Source organism: Rhipicephalus sanguineus, chromosome 11 (assembly GCF_013339695.2).
Source record: "Rhipicephalus sanguineus isolate Rsan-2018 chromosome 11, BIME_Rsan_1.4, whole genome shotgun sequence".
Lineage (NCBI taxonomy): Eukaryota > Metazoa > Arthropoda > Arachnida > Ixodida > Ixodidae > Rhipicephalus > Rhipicephalus sanguineus.
Window position 1 is genome coordinate 86,403,504 of NC_051186.1, and position 26,049 is coordinate 86,429,552.

The window sequence follows — 26,049 nt, forward strand, 5'->3', positions numbered from 1 at the left end:
AACAGCTGAAAGCTTGCGCACTACGTGTTCAGTTGTCTTTGTCGTTTTTTTATATATTTGTGCCTTCGTGCCTTTCTCTCAGCGCAGCCACAATAGAATCCGGGCCCATACTAAGCAGCCCAAGTTGAAGCTTTGCTGAGCCATGCTTAGCAGCTAATTGCATTGCTAACCTCATATCATGACGCCATCACTTGGTCACGTTACTTTTGGTACCATTTTGGACTACGCCCGCGACAGATCGACGCCAGATCTTTTTTTTTTTTTTTACTCATACGACATATAGGGATTTCGCCTTAATAAAAGCACCGGCAGCACATAGAGCTTGGTCGACACCATGGGCCCAATGCATATCGACCGCCCCGGAGAGGAGTTGATCCTAAGTTTGAATCCCGGGCCAGGACAAATTTTTGGTCAACTCAAAAGGTTTTCTTTCTGTGAAACCTAGAAGGGCTTGAATCGACCTTGGGGCTTTTTTGTAGCTTTTTTGCTTCAAGCGGGTGGATGTCGATTTCTTTTCATAACGTAGTGAATTTACATTCTCTTGATTTGCTAATACATATGAGAGTAAGAGTGTTGAGCGAGTTGGCCATGTATGAATGGGGAAGATAATCAGCGCGAAAAACAAGTGAGACGAGACAAGGAAGGTGACACAAAAAGGTCATACCCTGTCTTCTTCTTCTCGGTTCCGTCTCACGTTTCATTTTTTTTTTTCGTTCTGATTTCGTTCGTCACATGCAAAGGATGTTTACTTCTGGAACGCCGAGCACTTCCTCGATGAAATGCGCAGTCGTGGATTGTGACTATCTGTTATGCCCTTAATTCGCGCTCACTTCGGGAGATGTTGACGCAGGCACATTTATTGAAACATTTATTGAAAACATTTATTGAAATTAAGGTCACTAACCAAGTCAAAAAGAATAGTATCGACGTTTCATAACATGTACAGGTCTCATATTCACAATACAGGTTCCGTGTTCGCAATGCAAGAAATTGTGAAGAATGAACCTGTACAGGTTCTTAAATATAGAAACCCTTCATTTTATGACTTGTTCAGTTACCGTAATTTTCATAATTGCAACGTGCTACATGACCAGATGAGATTTTGTCGAACTCTTGGCTATGCCTAAAAGTAAACCGCTACTGCTAAAATAATTCTGTGTTCTGGCTGAATCTCGGGCTCATATTTTTTAGCTTGTGTCCTTCCTTTTATTAGAGATCTCAAGCATTCAGATGGCGTCTCATATCTTACGTTTCACCAGGCTTTAAGTGAAAGCGCTGCACTTCTGCCGTGAATAAAACACCGTAAATTGATGAAACCAAGTTCAGTTTTATTATTTCGGGATGTAATGCTGTTTTGGACAAAATTATGTCTCACGACGAAGCTTGTTTTTGACTCAACCTGCTAGACGTCTCCCATTTGGCTATGTCGGGCTGGACGTAGCACGCAGTGTATAGCACGACCAGAACCGGAACCAATGGGAACGGGAAACCTGTTGAGCAAAGAAAAAAAAGGACAATTGGGTAGTGTGATAAACACGGCAGAGTTCAAGGTTATTTGGCACAAATCTATATTTTTAATAATAAAATTGACCTTCATTCTAGCTGTATTCAATGCGGTATCTCTGTAGAGATGTGTACTTTTTGCAAAGCTTTTACGGCGATAGCACCTACATGGGCACTTGAGGCGTATTTTTGGCGTCGCCGTGATGTTCTGATAAAGTCCAAATCGATAACATCGCCTCGCGCGTCGGATATTTCACATGTGATAGAAAGCTTGCGAAGGCTGCATACGGGCGTGGCTGAAGCAGAGATGAAACGCGCCGGCCGTCTCCGTCGGGGTAAGGAGTGTGAAGGGGTGCGAGTTCGTGGAGCTGCGTCGCTCGGGCAGCCACTGCGAAATTGGATCAATAGGGCGCGGCCTTCGCACTTTCGTTGCGTAAGCTACGTACGTGGCGGTCACGCGAGGCTCTTTGCCGGGTTTGCGGAACTATCGACAGAGGGCAGGTCGGCAGGTTTCAAGATAGTGGCAGACCAATAGAACGTACCCGTCGGATTCATGACATTCTAGAGTGCGACGTTCCAATCAAAGACAGGATGAAGTATTCAATGAGATGGAGTGAAATCACCGTACGCCTGCCGGCGGACATGGAAAAAGGGTTCAGCGCCGGCACCCGCCAGCACTGCGTGCGATCACGCAGACAGCAGCAGCTCTGACACTCACTTGCGTCTCGTGAGATCCTCACGCCACCAGTGATCGTCTTAAATGCCTCTACTCAGCCTCTGTCATGAGGACGTCGTCAATTCCAACAAAACACAACACTGACAGCAAATGCCGATCACAATGTTCGTTGCGAAGTATTTTGCTGCTAGAAATTACGCGGCGACCATTATAGGGCATAATTTTTGCGCCGTAATATTCGTCTACCCAGGTGCTGGCAGTCAACACTTGGTGCGATTGCGACGTCATGTCATTGTCCAGAAAAAAAAACTGCGCACCATTCGCAGTCAAACTAGAGCGAAATACGTACCCAGAAGTAACCTCTTACACAGAATGAGGCAGATATCGTAATCGGCAAGGTGGAAGATGCAGGCGCAGATGGTCAGCAGGTAGTTTGGCGAGCCGAGCACCGCTCCAGCAACCCGAAGTCGCTCAGGTGTAGTTAGGTACCGCTCCTGTTACGGTACAAATGATTGAAGAAGTAACAGTTTCACTCATAAGCGGAGGAACTAATTAGTGGCACGAGCAACGAGCACTGCTCTTGTTTCTCTTCCAAACACTTCCAGTCGTGCACTTATTTCCGGTTTTGTAATATTCAAAAAGCTTATTTCCAAAAATACAACTTTTAAGAAATTGGTGGTCCTGCTTCCAGTTCAAAGTTATATTTGATTCAAATGATGTAGGAGTATAAGTCTACTTTAGGTCAGGAGCAACTTACTTTAATCATTCATGGAAGTTAATTGCACGAGTTCATTGAAAGAGCAGACGGTCTCCTTGCGAGAAGCTGGGATCATTGCTGCACCTGGCGGAGAGGATCTCAACCAGGTGCTTGTTTCGGCGTGGCCTCTGAGATTCGCTTAGGCATTGCGACGAAAAACGATGTTAAGCCAAGGATTACACCAGGGCACACAAATGGCGAGGTACGAGTGCTACAACCACACACCTAAGTCAAAGATTACTGTCTGCTCTAACCAAATAAATGATTAAATAATTCCCTACTGCAGCCGGGCTGGTGGCATTTCAGGAATGGGTATCATACATTGTACGTCAGTTGCAGACAAACAGTCACGAAATGCCAAGGCACGAATATCGCCTGGTAAATGATTACAGAGTTCCAGGCAAGTAGCCAGAAGTTTTTGTTTTTTTGGGGGGGGGGCAAGGTCTAATTGTTATTTTGGGAACTTTTGAGAACTCAGTGGTGAGCATGAGGGCAGAGGTACAATCGGGAATGGATGTAAATCAAATGACTGTGGGACGCCTCGCGTTGGGTGCTTACGCGAAGACGACAAATGAGGCGGTAAAGGGCGATATGGGATGGGCAGGCTTTGAGGCGAGGGAGGCTCAGAGCAAAATAAGGTTCGAAGAAAGGCTAAGGAATATGAAGGAGAGTAGATGGGCAGAGAAGGTGTTCCGTTACTTGTATAGGAAGAGCGTGGATACACAGTGGAGAAAAAGAACTAGGAGGCTCACTAGTAAATATACGGCTGGTAGTGTAAGCAGTATGTCAACAAAGAGCGTTAAGCGAAAAGTCAGAGAGGCGGAGAGTATTTACTGGACGGCAGCTATGGAGAAAAAAAAAACGGCTTTGAGTAACTACCGAAAGGGAAAAAATGAAATAAGTAGGGAGGCATTTTACGATAATTCAAGGGAAGCGCTTTACTGTTTGACGCGAGATCGGGTTGCCTTAGAACGGGTAGTTATCAAGCGAGATTCAGTAACGAAGAAGAACAATGCACATGCTGCGGGGAAGATAAGGAAACGACGGAGCATGTTCTGATTGAATGTGGAGATATCCACCCAGGTGTACGTTTGGGCACGAGCCTACATGAAGCGTTGGGATTTAGAGACGACAATGGAAAGCTGAATACACCCGCGACTGAAATAGGTAAGAGACGGTTAGAGTATTGGTGGCAGAAAATTAGAGAGAAAGGACAAAAATAAATATTGGAAAAAAATCAGGACATTCTGCCGTAAAGGGCAGAGAACTGGGCTGAGAATTTACGTTTTTTCCTGTAGTAACATAGATTTAATTGAAGGAGAGACACTTGGCCAACACTAATACAAAGAAGAGTAAAGGGAATTTTTTTTTGTCGAGCCTGGTGGTACACTTGTCACCGCCCCGATATAAAGGGGACGCTCATAGCATCCATCCATCCATCCATCCATGTTCGAAAGAAGGTCTTTCCACGGCAAAAAGAAAAAAAAAACGTTTCCCAGGAATATTGAAGGCTGGACTAATTTCAGGGAGGGGGGCTACCCCCCCCCCTTGCCTACGTGCCTGCAGTGTTCACTTGTCGAGGCAAAACAAAAAAAGTGTGTTTGAACATGTCAGTTCTAGTTTCACGCTTCAAAGAATTAATTTGCGAGAGCTGCGAGTAGACGAAGGGTCAGCGAACTTAATAAAATTGTCTAGACAATAGAGACGGCAAATTATTTAGGTAGTGCAGGAACTTTAAACTTTGTGGTGACTGTTGAAAAAGGGGTAAGGTTCGGGCTAGAGAGGCAGGCGAAAATTATCTGCGACATTTACGGTATAAAGGGTGCGGCATTAGTATGTAGATCAATTCTTGTGGATATCATTTTTCTGAAAAGGGTTCCATACTATAGACGAGTATTCAAGGATTGGCCAGATGGGTGTTTTATGTGGAGGTGCCACATGAAGAGTCCGTTGAAGATAGCCGAGCTTTTTTTATGCTGTTATTCATCTATGATCCTACTCAGAGTCATATATTTAAAACGTTATTAGGATGAAAAGTTGAAAATATATTGAAGCAGTATTACATATTGCTTGAATATGTTTGCTCCAAGAGAGGGTATGAATGCAAAGGAGGCTCGGATATTTATATTCCCTTGCCGTAAGTAGTGCCGAGTCATTGAAGGGGTGTGAGAAAATATGAGGCTTGATAAAGACAGCAACGCATTAGGCAATTATTCGACGTGAAAATAGCAAGCAAATGTTATCAGACCTCATTGACCAAGAATACAATCTGACCAAATGTTAGTGATGAAGACCACGCGTGCACAGATGAACAACGACCTCGTCCTGCGTTTAGCTCCAATCTAATGCCTAATGTCTCGACTCTGCACAGCATACTGATCGTAAGAGCCTCAGTGGCAGGGGGCAGGGAAGAGGGGGGGGGAGACGTTGGCGTTTCTGAAAACTTCGTCCACTTCGTCTCCCTGATGGAGGACCCTGAGCAGGCATATGGCTATATACCTACGAGTTTGCAGTCTTACGATTTTTGGCGCTGTTCGCGCACCTCGAAATCCTTGAAGGGTCGCAGTTTCCTGGCTTCAGCAGCCAGGACTTCGGCAGCGATGCCCAATACGCTGAGCACGGACCACACGGTGGCCACCCTGTCCATTCCGTGCCAAAGCCAGCTGAAGGCGAACGCGAACGCAGCACCTAGTAATATCCATGCAGCTCCCCTCCTGTCGCCCACCAGGGGATCATATACGTATCTGCAAAACAAAGCGTCATCTCAGTAAGACAGCGAGTGGCCAATGTTGCCACAATACGTGATGCGTGCTTATTGCGGAAAGTAATAGTGTTTATTCTGACAGTGAAGTTTGCTTTGAAGTTTGCTTTATTGAGACATGTATACATATAAAAATGCTCCATTAAAACAAAATGAGGCCAAAGAAAACAGGCAAAGCGTGCTTCCCGATGAAGCCTACATTTTGGGTCCTAAAGACGGGACAGTAAAATTAATGGGGCAAAATTAATAGTGCTTGGTCAATATATGTAAAATGAATAATGCTTATGTCAAGATTCACCCCTTACCTTCTGATCCACAGGTGCATGCCTCTGTCAAAGTATCTGAAAAACAAATGAGCGAGAATTACTAAATACGAAATATTTGCAATAGCGTCAGCAGATCTCTCCACAGACTTATTTTAAGTCCACAAGACTGACTGTAAAAAAAAAGAGCTCATCGGCAGCGTGGCGCATTTATATATATACGATATCAAGAAATGTAGGCATAACAGTTAGGGGCCCGCTAGTCGTAAGCTATTGAATGGGTCGAACATACACATATAGGGTTCTATACTACACGCCAAAAAAATAAACGTCCTCGCAGTTTTACCAGGATGTTTAAATACGCGTGGTGCTTGAAAACACACACTGTGCAAGCTAATTAACACCTGGGCGCTGCAGCAGACACCCTCTAAAATACAAATGATAATGTCATAAACAACAATGTTTCAAGTCAGCAGGTGCGCCACACGTCTAGTGCATTATCACGTGCACACGTAGATCACATACATATAGGCAGTGACGTCAAAATAAAATGGGCATTAAAGCGTTAATCACGGCCAACAGTGCAATGCAGAAATTTGGGCTAGTTGGTGGTAGCTGCATTTGTGCATCTTAACAAGCGCAAGAGGAGCATCATCCGTACTGTTTAGGTGTATCTTACGTCTGTGTTTGTTTTCTTGCGCTTTTTAAGATGCAAAAGTTTGGCCAACAAGGCCGCTGTCCTTGAGAATCTGAAGTCATTCAAGATGTCAGCCAATGCATCGGAACAGAAAGTGCGGATAGGTAGATCGAAGAGGAGACGTTTAAATTGCACGACCTTTCTTTGCCAAGAGGCGCCTTGTCGTCTCTTGCCTGTAAGTTTTATGCGAGTTAGGTGTTGAAATCATGCTCTCTGTTTTCTATAGCGTTCATGGCCGCGTGGAGAGAACAGTCTTGTCCCTAGATAGTAATGGCCTCCAGGCTTCTAGCACAACCACGTATCAACTCGGCCAACAAGGAGTTATCATGATCTCACGACATTAGTATACAGAGTTGCTACTCAGTGTTTCCCGACCATCACCCTTCACAGGGCTCTTGCAGAGAGGGAACATAATAAATCGAAGCTTTCTCTGCGAGGCTCTCCTGGTTTTGCTGACTGTGGCTGCTGTCACTGCTGTCTTATTGAATGTGTCACACTTAAGAATGAAAAGAAATTGAAGCATATAGAACGATATCACACTTAACTTCCGTTATCCAAAAAAGGCAGAACATTAGGGAAGTTGGAAGCTTGAAGAGATGAGAAATCCTTGAACAGTGGGTGTCGCTGTAGCAACGTTTCGACACGCTCTGTTGAGTTTGCTAAGGCTCACTTGAGAAAGACAAGTCTGCTTGTCGGAACGTTGTCTCCAGCGACATCCCCTGTTCAAGGATATTTCATTTTTAACGTCCGTTATGCCACTTACAGCCGGCCAAGTGGCTTGCGAGTACGCACTTGGGGGTCTTTCATGATGCTTCACGGTCAACACTTTGATTCGGTTACAGCCTAGCTTAAGAGGGACTCTGGGACAAGTTCACTAAAAAATGATCATGAACATCGTGGACTTAATACGGGCCACAGAAAGCGCGACCACATCATTCTCTAAAGTACAGTGTTACGGCCATGCAAAATTTCGACAACGATGGCAGCCGAGGACCCTTAATGATGCATTCTAAGAAATTTGCAGTGGCTTAGCTCGGCTATGACAGGATATATGTAGCGTTAGGGGCAAAGGTTCAGCTTATTATTCTTAGCTTTCCAGATTGTCTAGGATTATAGCTTCTTCTGTTCATTCATCGTACGCTGAACCGCTAATTGCCAGGCAACTACTTCGTGATTCGATGAGATAAGCTTCTCGCCTCTTCTGCGCCGTTGAGCAGCATTTGTGCTCTCCTTCTCCATGACGTTAGCCACCTGCAAACGCCAGTCAGAGGCGCTATCACGCGGCTCCAGCGCTGTGTCAGACGGCGACTGTACAGCCAAGGCGAATAGCTGCGCGCGCGCTGGCGCCAGTGTGTCTACCATGGCTACGAAGTCACTCCTCTCGAATGCGCAGACCAGCAGCGGCGAGTCGCGCGCGGCGGTGGCGGAGAGCGCGTGAGATCGCGGTGGCGGAGAGAGCGCGGTGGCGAGGGCGCGGAGAGCGGTGAGCCAGCTGTGTGACATCACTAAACCTTGCACATGCGCAGCATGGCTCATGAGGATTCACGCGAAATCGGCTACGGCTAGGCAAGTGTAGCTAACGCTACAAAACTGCTTGCTTCCCACATTCACCCACCGGAAAGCCGGGGACCAAGGACAGGCCGTTATAAGCAGCACTTGATTGCTTCGTTCTCATTTTTGCATCCTTTGAGAAGCTTGTTTGCTTCCGAACTCTTCCATTTGAGTGGGGTGACGGCGCTGCGGTGAAACTTTGCCCCCCCCCCCCCCCCCCAAACACACACACACTAAGAACCTTGCGCACGCTATGTAGATTCCGACAGCATGCGTTAATAATAATTCTTCGCGTTTTGTGTCCCAAAACCATGATATGAGAGACGCCGTAGTGAAGGGCTGCGAAAATTTCGACCACCTGGGGTTGTTTAACGTGCACCTAAATCTAAGTACCCGGGCCTCAAGCATTTCGCCTCCACCGAAATGCGACCGCCGCCGCCGGGATTCGATCTCGGGACCCTCGCATTAGCAGTCGAGCACCATAACGACTAGATGACCGCGGTGGGTGGCAGGGCGCGTTGGCTCTTCGACGATTTCTTTCTGACAAAGCTGCTGCGTTCACGGCGGTCGGCGCGGCATCACTTACCTCCAGAAGTGTGTGCATCGAGTAAGCCTAGTGATACATTTTGAGTACGGCGGGAGCACGATGCCTTCGGCGCTCGCCAGAGCCCCTGCAAAGCCGTAGCAGAATACGTAACGCAGGTAGAAAAAGAAGTTGAGAGCCAAGCCGTATCCCAGAAGACTCGCCGTGTCCAGTGTCTCGACGGTCCATAGAAGCTTGGACATCGCTGAACTGCATGTCCAGGTCAAGAAGACATGAATTTGACGTGAACAAAGAATTAACTACGCCTTTCAATACGCCAACAGACGTATATATTGCAGTATACGCAAAAAACAAAACAAAATAAAACTACATATTTACCAATTCGCTTGCGTAGTCGGTCATATGGCCGATAATTTGTTCTTGCTTTTGGAGAAATTTATATTTTGATTTGCTATACAACTATGAGTCTATATGTGTGTCGACTCCGTGTATACATAAATATACTTGTATCTAATGGTTGGATGTCATCTGGCGACATTATTCTTCCGTAGAGTGCAATACGTCTCACTATGACACAAATATTTTCGTGTACTGTTATTTTCGGGTGAGCCTCAGCCTATACTAGCTTGGGTTATTGGCCCAATAGTTGTTTGGGGTACCCTGCTTACGGTGTGTACGAATAAATAAATAAATAAATAAATAAATAAATAAATAAATAAATAAATAAATAAATAAATAAATAAATAAATAAATAAATAAATAAATAAAACAAAGAGTGGCAGTTGAAGCGCGCTGCTGTGGCGTTCATTGGCTGTCACTGGCATCAGCTCTCTTCCTGATTTCACTTTATCTTGTATGCTAGCATACATGAAGTTTACTACGCTGCAGAAAAAAAAATAATTTGCAGTCGGTTAGAATCTAAGCATAAAACTAAGCTCCAACCACAAAACTAAGCTGCGCTTGTTTTGTTCAAGCTGGTTTTAGTTCAAAGCGCACACACTTTCTCTCTGCTAATGTAAATACCAGGCACATTGAGAAATATGACTTTACTTTTTTCTGACTACAACGTCGTTTTTCACTGAGCAGTGAAGATCCAGTCTCTAACGAAATTTCCCGGGACACCTATAGAATTGGCGACAGAAAATTCCTTTACGGAATTCCTTTTACGGATGAATTCCCCTAACTTCAACCCGTATCGATGCTTGACGTCACGGAAATGAGCTAACATAATTGGTCGGAGCACATATGCAAAATTCTTTTTCGTTTTGCACGCGACGGCGATGGCTGTGACTTAACATTACGTCACGACTGACTATGAGTGACGTCAACAAACACTCGTACAGGAGGTGGACATAACCTGTAGAAGTAATGAGTGAAGGCCTCCACAAGGACAAAGTGAACTCCGCTCCGAGCCAGCCTTCCCACGATGGCGATCACCTCCTGTGGCTTGAAATCCGGTCTCGCATTTGTCTACCTGCACAATTCGTGAATTGTTGTTGTGCGACCGGAACATAAGTGCAACTACGAGTAGGACATTTTGAATCGATATCATGCGAATGAACTCAAGGTACGAAATATCTACCCATAAGATTACTGTAGAACTCAAGATGCGCCTAAACCACTCCGAATTCAAAGACGAGAGAGTTTTTTTTTCTTCTCACCTTCACTACCCTTTCTACAATTGCTATCTCCTCCTCGACAATTATTTCTTCATAAAACACATGGACGATGTCAGCACTAAGCGTTGAGCCTGTCAGGATTTCGCGCTTTTCGGCTACGCGCTGTTATCTCCAGTTGCACAGTCGAAAAAGCACAAAGCGAATTGAAATCAATTGATCGCGCACAACATTCGTGCGATAGAAGGCCGTGCGACTGCATGGCAAAACAGGATAGAAGACAATTGACAACTGGTCCCTTGTATGGACCAATGGAGAGCTTTTTTCCTCAAGACGTCACGTGAAGACTGCCTGCTTCCCGAGTTGATGCGCTCGTTTTTTCTATTTTCAGGAGTCGTTTAGGGGCCCCTTAAGCACGCTTTAAGCTCAGAAGGGCTATACTGCGCGCCGCTTATGGTTGCCATGCTGCCTCAACATAACCGACGTTTGGTGAAGCCATTAGCGCCAGCTTTTCTTCCAGCGATCTGATTACAACATTGTATAGACCACGTGCGTTCACTTGATGGCGCTACGCACTCGGAGAGCGGTGGCACCATCAACTGAACGCACGAGGAGAGCGCCACCGCTCTCTGAGTACGCAGCGCAATGCGGCTACTTCGCGCATTTTGTCCCTGTTCCGTTCCCGGCGCGTAGCTCGAAGTTGTGTGCGGTGAACGTCACTGAGTGAAAACGGCAATGCAAAACGAGCCCCGCTTGCAATCTTGCGGCTACGGACGAATAGGAAATGTTCAGGAATACTTCAAACGAAGTAGTTCGCTTCGGGGTGGTGACTTGTACGCGGCTAATCACGTTTATTGCGTGAGAGAACTCCACAGTGCTGTCGGTCCGTCCGAAATATCCGCAATAGTGCATCGCACAAGTGAAGAGCGCGGAATAGCACGTGTATTTAGAGGTGAAGTAAACTCTTTTTTTTTGGCATATGATAGACAATACTTTGTATCGACAGGCTTGTGCGCCGCTTGTCCTATGGCCGAGGCACATTAGCAGAAAGCTGGGATAGTTGAAATGACATATTAGCAAAGATAAAATGATAGAGACCGCATGAAGAGCCCGTCGCTTCGTTTTATAATGCTGTGAGTACGTCGAGTCCTTTGGGAAAATATATTTTTGAACATGCGCAACTGGTTTTTTCGTCTAGGTCGTCCCATCATAAAGCCAATCATGAGGCCCCGCAGCCCGACAGTCGAACAGCCGACGAAGTGGGCACTGCAGAGGACTGTCTTGCGTCACACTATCACAAATCTCCATTCGGGCTAACAATAATTAAATAAAAAAAGGAAGAAACAATGTGCTAATATTACCTGGAGCAGTATATAGCCAGAAATTCTTTTTCCGTGGGGTTTCAACCATACTTTATGTATGTTCGTCCGTGCGTTTGTATGTGTCCGTTATACGTACTCACGCAAAATAAAAAAAAAGAAACAATTTCGATGGGGGAAGGGAAAGGGTTTGAACCTTCCTGGCTACGCCAGTGACTGGATTTTATACCACGCAATAAAAACTACTTATGTACTCCTACGGTACAGGCGTCATGTCAGGTTAACGTATGTGGTTCTAGTGTTGGCTCCACTTTTTATAGCAGTCTAATAAAATCACATTTGTATTCTTATGATTCAGCAAGCTATATTCAAACGTTGCTCGACCCCGCAGGAATACGCTAACGAAAGTTACGTATGATATTCACATAATCCCACCATAAAGTGCACTTCGTTGTGATAATACTGACGTATGTGCTCTGACGTGACAGCTCACGTTACGTCGGACCAATAGTTATCCTTTAAAAGCCAGTGTTGCCGACGCGCCTCTTAAGCCCACGATGTGCACACAACTGCTACACTTACAAAAACTAGGGGTGTGCGAATATCAAATTTTTCGAATACGAATCGAATACGAATATCCACCTTCGAATATCGAATCGAATATCGAATATCAAAGGAAAAATGCTTCCACAGTAACAATATTTTATTTAACATGTAGCTATTTGAAAAAAGAACATTAACAGCCTGACTGGCAACACAACTTACCACTGCTCTCTTAAGAACACAATGTCCAGCTTGTACATCACAACACAAGCAAATATCACGGCACAATGAAGTAATGACTAGATGTTATCATGAAGACATATGAGTTCCTCCACATGATCAGGCAGCGGGCGCTCCCTTCTAACAAAGACAACCCCCCCTCCCCACCCTGCCACTGAAAAGGCACTCTCGCTTGGAACAGAAGCGGCTGGTATAGGGATTACATGGGGCAAAGCTTTGCCAGACTGGGTAATCTGAAGGTGCCTGCAGTCCGCCACCAGTCACGTGGTCACTGTCTTTCTTCGAAGTGGTCCCGCATAGTGAACGAGTGGTAGTGCGGCAGCGTACGGCAGCATAATACTGAAATGTACGTTTACATTATCGCCAACAGCGCTGCACGTCGGAGATGTACTAGCAATAAATCATACGTATTGGGGCGCTCGTCGCAGACAGATATCGTGCCTCCGTGTACTTACGATGTTTATCGCTCCTCTCGTACGAACGCAGCAGAAATGTGGAAGACGAGTTATTTTATGCATGATAATCGAATCGCATATTCGAATTTTTCGAATATTCGAAGTTATCGAATATTCGAAATTTTTTGAATACACGATTTTCGAATCGAATACTGATATTTCGAATGTAATATTCGACGAATATTCGAAACTTTCGAATATTCGCACACCACTAACAAAAACACGTCGATCCACCCCGTAATGCTTAACTCAAAGCCAAAAAATGCAGCATGGACCTACTCCAGAAGCACACGTTGTTGGGCTAGTCGGTTCATGTTCTTTCAGAAGCCACGGATGTGGCTATTTCTTATTTCTTCTTGCATCGCAGGATGTGATTAAGATGGTATCTGATTGTTGTGAGCCTGCCCTTTTGCGCATTTCTATACCTATATTGCATTGCACAAAACTTTACCTGTTCGATGTTTGCCTCGTTTTCTGCGCATGCGTTTGCATATATATATATATATATATATATATATATATATATATATATATATATATATATATATATATACTACTGCAGTAAATCTGGAAGAAACAGTCGAAAGTTTGCGCTCCCCTTAACCCTCCCCTTGTGTTTTATTTGCGCGAAATACAGCGAAACCTCGGTGATACAGTCACAGCTCATACGAATTTCGGGGTGATACGAATTTTTCGTTGGTCCCGGCCAAGGCCCATTGGCCGGCAATGTAATGGAGTACGGTTGTTACGAACTGATTTTCACCGAGCGACGTTTGATACGAACGTACGCTACCACCCAGGTACCAAGAGGTGCTGTCCGCGCTGTCGCGGTAGACACGCCAAGCACGTGCGAGCGCGGGAACGCAAACATGGGCATGAGCGCCGCACCGCTAAATCGTCAGAATCACGGTGCAAGAAAAACACTTTTCTAAAGGTGGACGAGGAGCGAAAAAAGGCGAGGACGGTCTTGGTGGAGGAGTCAGACCTCGGAACGTCAACATGCGCGACCGTTGAGGTCTCACTAGTGCGGGCACGGTCTTAAATCTCCCAAAAGCCATCCCCAACGCCTACGCGATAACAAAATCATAACAGAGGACCGTGGTTCTGTAATTTTGTGGCCTTGATCTGTCGCGTCAAAGCGCTTCTTTTGTTACTTTTGCTGCTGTACTTGAGTGTCATGCAAAGAAACATACTAAACATTTGGAAGGGGCTACTGCTGTCGCGTTTCTCAACCCACCTGGTTCATTAATTAAATACGCGCGTACGGGCCGTATATCTGCGAGTGCTGGTATGATTGCCGACATATAAAACTTAACTGGCAATCATTCAGGGTTCTTCCTGACGTTGCTGCGGCCCTGAAAAACAATAAATGAAAACGTACGCCAGCTTTCTTTTGTCGCATGCTAATTTTCCATGCTTTTTGGTGATACGAATTTCGGATGATACGAATAATATTGGTGGTCCCGTGAAATTCGTATTACCGAGGTTTCACTGTAGCCACGTCCGTGGCTTCTGAAAGGAATGGACCTACTCGCTGACAGCTTCGCATGAAACCGATTCCAACAAGGTGTGGGATCTGCCAAATTTTCCTTAACACAAAGCAAACTAAACGGGATTTACACAGCAGCTCAATCTTGCCAAAAAAGCAAGAAGAAAGTGCAAGGGAAATGCGCCATGAAACATGCCATGTGTCCCTTTTGCCTGTGGGAAATTTTACGCATACTATCGCCCAAGCTGGTCGTGGCTTGAAAGCTCGTCTGCGCTACAAGAATAGTTCCTTGAAAGGTGATCCTACGTCTAATTTAGTCTTGCATTTGCGATAGTGTGGCTGCAAGCCTCTGCCTGCACTAACGACTGTTTTTTTTCTTTCCCTTTTTTGCGCGCAAAAGAGCAATTATCTCGAGAGATAATTGAAGCTTCTGCTATGCAGAGACGAGTCTCTGTGTACGTCGGCTAGCCCTGTGTACACCTTCATAATAAAAACTCGTGTTTACCTGAGCGTTACTTTTCGCATGGTTAACGCGCATTTGATCTGTGCTAAACCTTGCTGTGTGATGTCATTCACTTTTTTATAGTATAGATGTTTTTTAAATAGTTTTGTTGTCCTCGTGAATAGCAGCTTGCTTTTTTAGGTTTGTATCTTTCAATGTCATTGACTGCGTGAGATCAATCCGATTGGAACAGTACATATATACTTATGTTCCGGAATAAATATGGTTTGAAGTTAGGACTTGCCCCTTTTTTCATCCTCTTCTTCAGTCCCCGTCCTACCGCTGTAATCGTTTAAAGGCTACACCCTTACGAATTAACATGCTGAACTTGCTGCATTTGTCAAAATATTTCTAACATTCATTAGAGTGCAAATGAATTGTCCAATTGGACGAGGCCCTATTGGTGTTTCGCAACAAAGGGAGTTTAGTAACACGTGTCCAAAGCATTCCTGTAAGTGTTCAGAATCAGGACCAAGAAAGTTTAGGGAAATGCTGTAATGCAAGCACTCGCAATTTAGCAGCAAATGGGAAGCCAGCATTTGACCATACTTTACCAAAACAACATAAAGTATTCGTCTGATGCCATGTTAGAGGTAACGTGCTCTTGTTCTGCTGACGTGAATGCTAGGTTAATTATTATATAAGAGGTCGCTGTTCCCCACGGAAGGTATGCATTTGGATGTCGATTGGTAACATGACGTCTAATCAAATTTTTGAAGAAACACAGAAACACGACGATACTAGGAACACAGAGACACGTTGGGCGTTGTCTGTCCGGAAAGAGCAGCTCTCTTGAAGACACAAGGAGTGTGAGTGAACTGATATCTTTGCTTCGCTGAATAATAAGGGTTTCTTGTGCCCATGTTGTAGAGGAGGTCTCACTTCATTTTCGGGACATGATTTCTACTCCAGCGTTTTCTTTAATCATCCTTTATTTGAGCGGACTCTAACCAGAGTGGCCAGATATCGTCATGGACAATGGCCAGGGCATAAATCTATTTTTAAATCTTTTGTTTGGGCCACCTCACTGAAGAAGAGCGCGCAAAATTTACCGCTGCCTCAGTTGATCCCCAAACCTAAGTCAACGGCCACTTCGCGCGATCAGCGAACGCGTTTTTTTAGGAGCAGAGCTCCTTATAGCATCACCTTGTCGGTCGTCGCTCCATCAGACGTGCCCCGCCGTCGCGTCTCCCGTATCATTCAATAGATGGCGCTGTCCCATAGAGATGCATGCAAACTGCAGTTGGGTGACGATATACTAGATAACGCTGTCCCATAGAGATAGAAAAAAATAAAATAAAAAAAATAAAAAATAAAAGGTATAAAAAATGGAAAATAAAATAAAAAAAACAAAAAATAAATAAAAAACAATAAATTAGAAAAGATAAAAAAAATAAAACAAGGACGACGCAAAAATAATCAAAGCGGCGTATCGCTTTGTTTACTGCTGGGCGAAACCACTGAACATTTCACGGTGTAACCATGATTGCTTCAGGAGCTTCGCCCAAGCTCTTCATCATTCACCTTTGGATATGCTGTAATCTTTTTTTAACGTTCAGCGTGAACGCATAGGATAAAGTGTGCGCGTATACTTTATGCATGTCATATGCGGAAAGTAACCACTTAGCGTCGACAAAACAGGATGTTTGCCCGTATAGAACATAGTACCTGCGTTTCGAAGTCGCAGTAGTTCTGCATCGGTCCGAGATAAAGAGGAGGCAGGTAGAAGGAGTAGGCCAGCGTTCTCCAGTACGGCGGGCCTGCTTCGCTTCGCTTCGGTGTTTTCCTGTGGGCGCGCACGATGTCCAAGCTGAAGCTTAGGCCCCGCAGCAAGTTCCATTGGAAGCATGCCATCGTCACCATGTATCCAGTGACACCGTACCGAAAGTAAAGTCGCTGAGAACGAAGAGAAAAAGTCAATTTGGATAAAGTTCATTTGCGTCCGGCGTAGTGCCCTGCTATAATGCACAAACCATGAAAAAAAATGAGTTTTAGAAAAAGAAAACATGGTATGGAGTACGCAGTGAGCCAATGCAACATTTGGGACTCGCGAATGTAGTACGTGCCACGCCACAGGTATCTCGTTTGTCGACGTCTTCAAAAGCTTTTTATCGAGCATTGCTTCTCATGTTGAAGCGCTTATCCAGGGACAACTCTCCGCTACTAGATACGTAGCACTCTAATACCCCTGTCACACGGGCAGTCTAACCGCAGTTAAGTACGACGGCCGTTACGTCTAACGGCTGTTGTACCTTGTCACACGACAACCCTAACCGCAGTTAATCCGCTAACGACCGTTTTCGTAAACGGAGGTAGGCAACCCCTGTTAGCGCCGTAAACTGACAACATGGCGGCCCCCATGTCGGACGCGAGCGGCTCGGTTCCCAGCGAAATACCGAGCCAAAAGCGTGTCAACTGGACCGTTGCGACGACAGAGGCGTTCAAAAGCATTTGGGAAGATAAACTACCGTCTTTGAGGTACAAGTTCGTCCGTGCTGCAAAAATCTCGTGTGCATTTCACGAGATTCATACACGGCTGCGTTCGTTCATTGAACAGGGCTTCACGCTATTTGATAGACGCGCATCAAAACACGCCGCTGACGCGTTCATAATCGAGCGTGAAGCCCTGTACAAGGCGGTGTATAGCGGTGTTGCACGAACGCAGCCATGTATCAACTAAAGAACGCTTGGAAGCGCTGAAAACGTGTGACAGCGCCTCTGTCTGGTTTACGGTAACTGTGGTTAAATCCGCTAACTGCAGTTGGGTATAACAGCGGTTAAGCTTACCCGTGTGACAAGGGTATCAATCGTAAACCATTTTTAAGACGAAGCTGTTTAAATCAGCCGTAAAAACTTTGGTGTGTACAAGTTTGTAAAAAAAACTATCATCATCAGGCTTCAGCTGGACTCAGTGGGGGAATGATTTGCCGTGACAACGAAACAACAATGCACAATTTGGCAACTACCCCGCAGTATATATGAATGGCAGTGCACGTACGCTAAGGACTTATGGGCCCACCTGGGCCATGACGAGTCCCAGACGAGTCCCAGAAATAAATCTATTTCGGCTAGGAGTGTGTGCGTTGACTCGGCTCATGGCCGAAATTGGGTCTGGTCGTTCTCGACACTGCCTTGGCCCGCTCCCGAAATAGACTTGTCTCACCCCCAACATCGACCCCTTGCTTTAGCGACTCACAGGAACTGTGCACTTCTACTTTGCCATACAACATTTTATTAGGACGATTCGTGACCTTTGTTACATTAGCCCAAACTTTTCAGTCTTTTGGCAAACGAACGATACCCACAGAACGTGACCGTTTCTCGCGAGTACGTGTAATGATGCAGTTCCTTTATGCTGCATTGCACTTGAACGACCTTCGCGATCTACGTTGCCAAGAAACACTCAGTATGCTTACCTTGTGCTTGGTTTCTTGTTGCCTTGCAGGGTATACGTTCGTGGCGTCTCTGTATGCAAGCACCTATATCATCCGCGCTCTGTCGTTCTCAGATTTCTATTTGATCGCCTCCTTACGATTAAATACGATTTTAGTACTACCGGTGTTAATACTGCTATTACTACTGTTCGCGCTACAACAACCACTACTGATACTGCTTTTAGTGCTTCGGCTACTGAACAAATACCAATTTATAACAGAAAGTTCTCGCACGTTACGTGCCGAAATACCGTTCTGATTGTGAGGGTCATCGTAGTCGGCCACTTTGAAATTAGTTTGACATATTGAGATTCTCTAACGGGCACCTTGTGAACGGCACATCGGGAGTTCTTTTTAAAGGGGCAGTAAAGTGAAGCAATGAATCAATTTAAATTGATCAAGTGCACTGAAAACTCTGTTGTTGTTAATTTCACCACCATACGTTTTTTTAATTAGAGGAGAACATTATAGTCAAAGCCTCATTTAAAACTTTGTCGCCGAAATCTACGCGCGTGGCATCACGGATTTTAAAGTGCATTTCTCGTATTTTGGGGATGTCCAGTTTCTGGCCCCCTCAGAGGACAATGTACTTCATTTTACCGATTAAAAACTACGTAGGTCATAGCAGTGATGAAGCCAGGGGTTGGCACACCGGGCCCGTGCCCCCCCCCCCGCCCCCCACCCAAATATTTTTCTCCCATGGAATAAAGAGAACAAAGTGACACTTGAACGCACTTAGCTTCACGGACACCATCTCGAATGAGGGACGTGCACCCCGCCCCTCTTTTTCCCCCTAAAAAAACTTTCTGCCTACGCCACTGGGCCGTCGTAGACGCCTTCCAAATCTATGACGCCATGGCGGTTAGTGCGGGAACTTCAAGGTGGTGTCGCCACCCACAATTTCTTTTTGCGCGTTTCTTCGCTTACCAAACGTATTATCGAGGCAAGCGTGGTGATTTTGGAACTGTGAAAAAGTGATTTACTAATGCAAGGAACATTGTTTTTCACTTTAGCGCCCCTTTAAATTTCTTTTCATCGGAAGTCAACTTTAATTTCACACGGCGACTTTGTTTCAAGAAGCGTAGCGCTATAACTCTTCTTGTGGCCAGTCTTTCTGCCTTCCGTCATTCATCTGTCTCCTAAAACGAGGGGCGTTTCTCTGTCGCGGTCTCCTTCAGGCAGCCTTTATTCTGAACCCTCGCTGAAGTGTACGGCGCGACTGTTATTATTTACCTTACTTTGCTCACCTGCATCAAATTTCGTGGGGCGGAGAATTTCAGCAGTAACAGCACCAGTCCAGCAGTGTAGCAGAGTGCTGGCGAGCGAAACCTGGCGACGACGAAGAACAGGCATGCTGAGCCAGGAAGATCATCGCCACCTCGACTCCTAGTAGCGACGCTACGAAGATCACTGAGTATCCGGCGTAAAATAACGGAAGAATCTGCAAGATATGTCGACCACACGTGGCCAGGAAGAAAATACAAAACATAGAACATTAGGACGAGGAGTAGGAGGAAAAGAAGGAAAGAAAGGAAGTATGTCAGCCAGACGCACGTCCGATTTGCGATCTTAGGTTGGGGAAAGATGATTAAGAGCTGAAAATATAGAAAGTTATAATAGCCGGAGTTCATATACGTTGAAGCGTAGGCAAGATGTATCATCGTCTGCATGTCACTGACGTGGGAAGATACCCAGGCGTTAAGTCGAGTGGAAGGTTTGTAGACAAACATGCTAGTGACAGCTGAAAATTAGTCACGGGTGCATCTTATTGGAGGATTTGTAGCGCGCCGACGTTCAGTAGATCGGGCAAAAAAACTTCCTCTAGGCGGGCCGAATAAATCAAGTTACCTTCCTAGCGAAAATTTTCGTGTCACTACATCGGAACATACCAGATGGCACATAGTTTCTTTCTTCATTCGAGAATCATTCTTGAAAACAACGAACACATTTGCTAGATCAAAAGCTTATATAGACTGATCTGCTTCACGGATTTATCACAAGTTTGTCGTGCCTACTATTTGAGTAGACAGACAATAGTATACTTTTTGTTTTTACTACATTCAGCTCACATGGTCAGATCACACACGGCGTAATTTTTTTGAAAAAAGTGAGAAGCTCACCGAAGGCGCAGCGAAAGCGGTGGCCCTAGCTAGAACTGGGTGTAGCAGGAGCCACTTCCAGGATGCCACGACGAAGGAGCGTTCCACTTGCCATCCAGAGCTTGTCGCGTCCTGCGTGCACCAGCAATATCGACGTTTGGCTCATGGTCGTGAAACAAGATTTTTGACCAAGAAACAAACGAGACGGAATACCTGGAAATGGGGAAACACTCGGCACTGGCCTGTGTTTCTTCGATTCCTAATCTTTCGTCTAGCTCGCGCGAAGACGACGATTGCCTGGTGAGGCGAGCGGGGCGTGTTGTCAGTCAGCAGAACGATCAGTGACTCGCTATTCCAGCATTAGGAGGAGTTCGACGGTTCATGGTAACAAATTACATTTTTCTTGAGATTTCACGATAAGGTTCATCCTATTAAAATCATTTCACTATATTGTGCAGCACTTCAAACAGGAAAGAAAATAGAAAGTGCACAATATGCACTAGCTCTGAACACTTCCAAATCTATGCGCACGTTCAGTGGGGAATCAGTTGAAGCAAGATTGACACCTAGCGAATTTCCGCCTTGTTGTCCGTGCAGCGGCAAAATAGGGCAAGTCCGTGGGCACACAGTAGTATTTTGTAGAATCGCGACGAACGAAAGCGCGAACATTTATTGCACTGAAAGCTAACAGTACCTTATTTGTGTTAACAATAGGGCCAAAAATTATTATGGCATAGTAAAAAAACATGTACGGTAACAAGTACTGCTAGGCAACGTTGGTTACTGCATAGGGCGAAGCCTACCTGAACATATAAAAACAGTATCGTGCACCAATGCGAAGGTGCAAGCGAAGTGAAGTGGCATGGCGTTGAACATTTGTGATGCAAGAATGAATTTAAAAAAACGCTCATTGGAGAATATCTCGTATCCATTTACTGCACCTAAGTAGACGGTTATAACGGAAGATGTAAAATACGATTCACTTATACTTGTCGAAACGCAAGTGTAACAATTGACAAGTACCTCGCAGCCCATAGTAAATATACAATGTTTTCTGCAGATGATTCGGGTCCATTTTTCATCAGGAGGTAAATCTTACTGTGTGCACAATACATTTAAGCACTTTCACTGACTGTGACAATCCGCCGGAAACTAACAATAGTCTTTCGCAATTGCTGGCGTTTCACATTCTGCAGCCATGATATATTATCAGGCACCACGTTGCGAGATACTAGGTACTAATTACTATCCCGCGGGTTCTTTAATATGTCTGTAAATGAAAGCACTGCGGTGTTCTTGGATTTCGTCCTCAGTCAAGGTGCGGCGGGAATCGAACCCGCGTCCTGAACACCCTAAAAGGGCGCGACACACTACATGCTCCGGAACTTGCATCTCCAGGCTGAACTCGCTTCTCGGCGCATACGCAAAGGAAAGCCTCTAACGGTCTTTCCGTCGAAAGACCAACCGCATAACATCAACGATTTCGCCTATTATGTGAGAAGCGCAGTGGGCACTACGCAACTGAACTTGCAGTAGGCACTCTAGGATAGTTTGAAACGGCCAATGTTACGCGCACAAACGTTCCTTTCCTTGCGGCACGGTTAAAGGCGATGCGCTGGGAGCCCGATTGCGTTACCGCGTTCTATTTTGAAGGCAAAGCTCAAGCGTCCTCAAGTTTTTGTGCTTGTTCACATACTTTGCGACTGCAACTATTACGCAAGGGAAGACGAGTAGCCGGCGTCGCACATTGGCACCAACCCCTCCTTATATGCATGCATTTAATGAAAAAGAAAAGAGCTTAACGGTTCCCGAAGTCAGTGGATTTTGTCGACGTTGCAAAAGACTCTCATCAGGCTTGCCTATTCATTCATGCCACACACCTATAAGAGTAATTAGTTTTAACAAAAATATATTACATGAAATTGCATAAATTTAGTGTTGCTGCTGCTTATACCCCAGACATCTAAAGGAAAGGTCACAACTTCACATGAAGCTCGAATGAAATTCTGCGAATTATGGACTCTCAGAAGTTGCTTTGTTTTTTTCCAAGCCCAGATATGTAGCGTACTTCAAGTCATTGTTGGTTCCTACAGGTTGCTGTCCCTTTTATTAGGACCATACACGCAAAAAGCGAAAGTTTACAGAGCGCATTATGCGCATCCTTATTGTGAACACACCTCGGTGCAGATACATTCTTGCTAATGTTTAAGCGCTGCACAGAAAAAAACTGTTGATTTGAAAATGAATGAGCAGGGACTCGGGTTTAATTTTTGATGTGAATTAACTTGAACAAAATTGGTAATCGAAGCGGAATCAGTTGGTTATTTTTGTTCCTCCGTAATCTCGCTTATGGGGGCTCCTACAATTTGTAAGGCACTCTGCTTGGCATGAAACGGATGTGATTGCCTGATGGATGAATGAATGCAAAACTTTATTTAAAATCCTGCGATTTGCAACTTCATCGCGCAGCGGGCCGTTCCCTCGTTGTAAGCGGCCGAAAATAAGGCGACGTTTAAATATACGTAACCAGGTATACAATGATTTATTCAGGTTGACAACGTTGGATAATGTATTTGTAGTAAGGAACTAAGTACAAATCACCGTGGATAGCCAGTTAAGGGCTTAAACAATGTGTAGCGTAAAATACGGCCCCTATCCCACAACAGCCTACCCGTATCGTATTGCGCCAGTTAAATCAACTAAGAAAAGGTGTTTCGCTTTTTGATCTAATAAGAGTAATTAGTTTTAACAAAAATATATTCCATGAAATTACATAAATTTAGTATTGCTGTGGCTGATACCCCAGACGTCTAAAGCGAAATTTGGCAAAACATACCTACCTGCCTTCGCTGAAGACCGTATGGACTTGGCCTGAAGGCGCCTCGCATTTGTTTCGGAAGTAGGTAGTCTGGTGGACAAAGAAAGTAACCTAGAGTACTACGGAAATGTCTGACTGACGGTCTGGTTAAACATAATGCTTTTTTTTCTAATCATTCCCTTTATGTCAAAGACATAAAATCTAAAATACATATCTTGAAAAAAAAATTAAAAGATAGCGCGCATTTGGGCCGATCGCGTTGCAGCAAGCTTTAAGTGAACAGTGAAAAGCACAGCACTGTGACGGCGCACAGCGAGAACTACAGGACAGCATACCTTCACAATGTCTCCGCTGAGCGCGTGGGCAATGCTGTCCTGTGTAACCGAATTGTCACCCCCCTCTAAGCTGTACGTCATCTACACTACGCTCTTTTCTGTCTGCACATAACTACTTCGTTTTAGTTCCGTTTTAGCTGCAAATCAAGTCAACTCCATTATGTCCACAACAATTTTAGAGCTTGCGCTCTCCTCCTAGTTTCGCTCTCTCTTTGATGTTTTCCCGTTCATTGTAAAGGTAACGAACGATATGCCAGCTCGTACAAGGCTTATACTAGCTCCCAGCTCTCTCTCTCTCTCTATATATATAGATATATATATATATATATATATATAGAGAGAGAGAGAGAGAGAGGGGTATAGGACGCATCCACCAATACATTAAGAAAAGTAGGAAATTCAACCTTCACTCCTTCTCATTTGAATGACTAAGCTGTCTGCCATACGCTTTTTTTTCTTCTGCTGATGGGCCGTTGCCTTGCGTGCTGAATCGCACCGACCATTCGCACGGGCGTTTTGTCAGAACTCCGTTCGAAATGTTCGAGCACAAAGCGAGACATTGCTGTCGATGTTAAGAACTTAGTACATCGTCGCTTTCTAGTGACATTACAAAAGCGTGTCTGAAAACAATGCGTTATTTTTCGCGGCGCCCTCACGAAACATGTGCATAGAAAGGCATTGTCTCTCGACGCCCCACCGTCGACTATAGCAGCCTCCGCGATGCTCTTTCTTCTTCACTAAAAGATCGCTTGAATATTGTTCGATGGACGTATTTGTAGCTGTTAGAACCTAAGACGGGGCTTCTAAGGGCAAGTAGCAAGACAACCCACGCGAGCGCATGTCTTGAAAGCGAGACGTAAGGCAAATTCGGGTAGTGTCGCTGTGTTCATCAGCGTCTGTTCATGTAAGCTACGAATATTGATAATTACATCACGCACGTAACACAGACCTAACGAGCTGTGTTGACAGCTTAACATCTCCTTAATCGTTCTGTGGCCGCTTAGGAATGAAGGAACTTCCTTGCGCATTCCGATTCAGTAGATCAGCCCCGCATGCGTATAGTTGGTAGTTGTAGGTTTTTCAAGAAAGGGTGGAAGAAATAGACGGAAAGGCAGGAAGGTTAGCCAGTGCTTACACCGGTTGGCTACCCTGTGCTGCGGAAGGGGGTAAGGGCAATAAACGCAGGGTTACAAGAGTTGCGTAGGAGTGAATGGGCTTCAAGTGTCAGGAGAGCCGCTATTCCAGTAAACCAATTGACAGCTTGCACAAACATCATGACCCTACTGAGGACGTCGACCCCGTCAGTAAATCAATTATCAACTTACTTTTTTCGTCAGAGGCGAAACTCCAAATGACGTAGGCAAAGCCTGATAATCCAACGGCCCAGTGAAGCAACTTCGCCGTGTCCCATTTATAGCTGGAAAGGGTAATCGATGCCTAGAACAGCCTTACTATACATAAAAATATTAAGCGGTTTAAAGCAATACTGAAGAGCGTTAGTTTAAAGCGCGATGTACTCGCACTTCGTACCTTTCAGGGTCACTACGTTGAACGTCACTATCCGCTTCTTCCGTTCTTCTCTTAATCGTGCGACCAGTCGACATGCTTAGTTCCCTTCTATGCTGTCAAGAGAAGTGGTCTGCGTTTTCTAGTTGGCCATTTCCTCGCCAAAACTCTCCACTCGGCCTGCGTTAATTCTGATGGAAAACGTTATCGCTGCATCGAACCAGAACGTTAAGGGCATCGACAGGAATACATTCTCACTTATTTACCCGCCCCAAGCTCTCTCTTCTGCAAGACACTAATGCATAGACTGGTTTGCTTCCAGAAAGAAACTGTGCTTCTTGAACAAGCGCTGAAAACACTTTCGTTCAATCCGCTGAGGTGAAGCTGCTGCGACATACAAGAGCGGCATGTCATAGCCTTTCAACGTATCTAGAAACAAAGAATTGAAAAAAGAAAGAGTGCTTAGGCACAGCTGTAAATACCAGCATCGTGTCGAACGTCATCGCTGTCAGATACGTAGTGCAAGAAAAGGTTCTTGTTTCTTCAGTTGAAAAGGGACGCAGCTGCGGGACGAATGCACTTGTGTGCAAAATATTTCAGTTGAAGCGTAGCCAATACTTAGTAAATGTTTAGCGGTGACAAATCTTATGGATGGCCGAGCACTATTTTCAGATTATCGGAATTTGAAACCCAAATGTGTCAACTCAGTTTCGGCCGAATGACAAAGCGTTGACATTCATAGCGCTAGAACTCTTCGGAGGCTTTGCTTAGTACTGATGAGAACGATGTGCTCGCTTGCTCAGTCTCTCAATAGATGGTGCGTCGGTTGGGCCTTTTGTAGAGTGCCTCGATGCGCGCGCCTCCGCTTAGAGTGGTGTCAGCTTTTGAAAGGGCATGTGCCGCCTCCTCAGCCTTGGCGGAACCTTGGCGGCAGCGTGGCC

The 26,049-nt window shown here is 45.1% G+C and overlaps 1 protein-coding gene across 2 annotated transcripts; it reads right to left on the reverse strand.

The window, feature by feature from the left end:
- Positions 1 to 1,307: 1,307 nt before the first annotated feature.
- LOC119374377 (protein-cysteine N-palmitoyltransferase HHAT) lies at positions 1,308 to 25,506 on the reverse strand. Of its 2 annotated transcripts, XM_049410946.1 has the most exons (11): positions 25,133 to 25,506; positions 24,928 to 25,019; positions 23,290 to 23,357; positions 20,471 to 20,581; positions 19,584 to 19,791; positions 10,110 to 10,211; positions 8,795 to 9,001; positions 6,003 to 6,038; positions 5,479 to 5,680; positions 2,529 to 2,673; positions 1,308 to 1,490 (listed from the first exon to the last, which is right to left on the reverse strand). In XM_049410946.1, the coding sequence occupies exons 5-11, from the start codon at positions 19,601 to 19,603 to the stop codon at positions 1,372 to 1,374; spliced, it is 831 nt and encodes a 276-aa protein (XP_049266903.1). In that variant the 5' UTR covers positions 19,604 to 19,791; positions 20,471 to 20,581; positions 23,290 to 23,357; positions 24,928 to 25,019; positions 25,133 to 25,506; the 3' UTR covers positions 1,308 to 1,371. The 2 variants fall into 2 exon arrangements, with proteins under 2 accessions (XP_049266903.1, XP_049266904.1); XM_049410947.1 differs by lacking the exons at positions 24,928 to 25,019; positions 25,133 to 25,506 and adding an exon at positions 24,532 to 24,637.
- Between the last annotated feature and the right edge of the window lie 543 nt (positions 25,507 to 26,049).